This window comes from Ricinus communis, chromosome 1 (genome assembly GCF_019578655.1).
Source record: "Ricinus communis isolate WT05 ecotype wild-type chromosome 1, ASM1957865v1, whole genome shotgun sequence".
NCBI classification, from domain to species: Eukaryota; Viridiplantae; Streptophyta; class Magnoliopsida; order Malpighiales; family Euphorbiaceae; genus Ricinus; species Ricinus communis.
This window is the reverse complement of record NC_063256.1, coordinates 3,773,185-3,775,459: the sequence shown is the minus strand read 5'-3', so window position 1 is coordinate 3,775,459 and position 2,275 is coordinate 3,773,185. Positions and strand designations below refer to the sequence as shown.

The window sequence follows — 2,275 nt, the reverse complement described above, 5'->3', positions numbered from 1 at the left end:
GCTCTACTCTGTGAATTCCCCTTCTCTTATGAAGTTGATGGTTTGGTGTATTTGTCTTGTGTTGAAAACAACGAAGATCGAAGCTGGAAAGGTTAAAAACTCAGCGCTTTGGAACAAACGCAGTTTGTACTTATATGATTCTTGTCCCTTCAACCAGATTGGTTTTTTACAATGCTGCTCGAGAATTACTTTTAAACTTTACTTAATTAACATCTTTATCATTGCCCCACGAAGCAAAAGAAGCTAATTGAAAGGATTGTAATGCATAAAATATGTTGCATTATCATCATGATCCTAATAAAATGACAAAGACATTAATTAGTACATGCTAAGAATATAATTATACTTATATCTATTATTAATTTTTGGATGGATAGTGATCCGGTGAAGGTATAGGCATAGTATATTCGAAGAGTTTATAATTATGGGGAGAACGGTAAGATCTACAGTGTAAGTACGGCCACACCGTAGGCTGAGCGTTTCATAATTTAGATGTAATTCATCTATACGTCGGCCTAGTATATAGATGGTGGCCTAAATTTGCAGTTAATAATGCGAGAAACGACATTCACTCGCTCACTGTACTGTAAGCTGATGCACACATGTGCACAAGTTTACTATACCTGTCGTTTTCCTTCTTGATTTCTCCTTCAGTTAAAGGACAATCTCAGTATAAGTTTGTTAAAATAAGCCGAACCAAAGTATGCAACAAAGAGGTGGCTACAAAGGACTAGAGACTCTTCAACAAAATATTAGTTCCTTTTGCCAGGCATTTCCTCCTCTTATATATAAACACATTTAAGAACATCAAAGAATACAATCATACGCTTAATTGTTAAGTTTCAAAGTCTGGAACAGTACATGCAAAAGATGAACTAATAACAATAGTACATTTTAGAAAAGATCGCGTTAACACCAATAAGAATGAGGAAGAGAAAGGCAAGTGAGAGTGTAGGTGAAGAAGATTATAAGGACCTACGTAGCTGCATGGCTTGGGACCAAGTGATGGAGGAGGCTGCAACCCTTGTCGGCCCATGGAGAGCTCGGAAGCGATATGTTGGTGTCCGGCAACGGCCGTCAGGGCGGTGGGTAGCTGAGATAAAAGACACTATACAGAAGATAAGAGTGTGGTTAGGCACATATGATACTGCTGAGGAAGCTGCAAGAGCTTATGATGAAGCGGCATGCTTGCTTCGTGGAGCTAATACTAGAACAAATTTTTGGCCTTCCTCTCCATCTTCTCATTCAAAGCCAGCCCTTTCTCCAAAGATTACAAATCTTCTGTTAAACAGGCTCAAACAAAGAAACGATAACGTTTCAGACCATACTACTATTAGTGATGCTGCTGCTGCTACTTTGCCTGCTGCTTTTAGCCATAAGGAGCAACAAACAGGAGAAGTAGAAGAAGCCCAGTTTGTTAGTCTCTTTGAAGTGCCTGAAGATTGCAATATCATTGAAAATAGTAATGCTGGTGCTAGTGCTAATAGTGCAATAACTACTAGCGATCGTTATATTACTACTGGCTGTTATGAATCAAATTTCTTTAAAACAGAAGGTGATGACTGGAGTATTAATGTCGATGGCAATAATCAATATGAAGGGGAGAAAGTGGAAGAAGAGATTGACATGCGGATGGTGGATTTTCAGTTTGATGATCTTATTGGAGGATCATCATCAAGTTACTGTTCTCCATTTGACATAGCAGAGGAGATGATGGAGTCAATAGTGGAGCAGCAACAGGAGTATTATCATGAAGATCATGAGGATCATGATCAATCAACACTAAGAGAAATCATGAAGAGGATGAACTATGAGCGTCAGTTCTCAGCTTCTCTTTATGCATACAGTGGAGTATCCGAGTGTTTAAGGCTGACATTTGGATCATCGTCGAGATTAATGGCAAAGACTAAGAACAACATTAACGAGGAAAACATGAAGGACGATGATCATAATAAAACAAAAGAATTGAAGAACTGGATTCCACAACCGCCAACTGAAGTGGGTTCTTCTTCTTCTTCTTCTTCTTCCTCCTCCTCCTCTTCTAACAAGGGAGAATTGTCTTTTTGCAGCTCCCTTGATCTTCCTTCTATCTGCTTCACTGTTTAGTTTACTCTAAAAGTAGCCTGTCAAGATTTTTTATACAGCAATATTTAATTTTCATCACCAAGCATAAGTGAAACAAACAAATTACCATTAATGGCATTCTCTGATGAATTATATATTTATGAATCATCTGTTGCATGATTCGTAGAAGAGATCAATAATGTAATAAACA

General features: G+C 38.0%; 1 protein-coding gene across 1 annotated transcript; it reads left to right on the top strand.

The window, feature by feature from the left end:
* Positions 1-777: 777 nt before the first annotated feature.
* Positions 778-2,275, top strand: LOC8281857 (ethylene-responsive transcription factor RAP2-11). The gene has a single exon (XM_002522443.4). It carries the CDS (start codon positions 925-927, stop codon positions 2,104-2,106), a length of 1,182 nt encoding a protein of 393 aa, XP_002522489.4. The 5' UTR covers positions 778-924; the 3' UTR covers positions 2,107-2,275.

Excerpts from the sequence above, each read along its gene's own strand:
- LOC8281857 (XM_002522443.4), top strand. The coding sequence starts at position 925 with ATGAGGAAGAGAAAGGCAAGTGAGAGTGTAGGTGAAGAAGATTATAAG.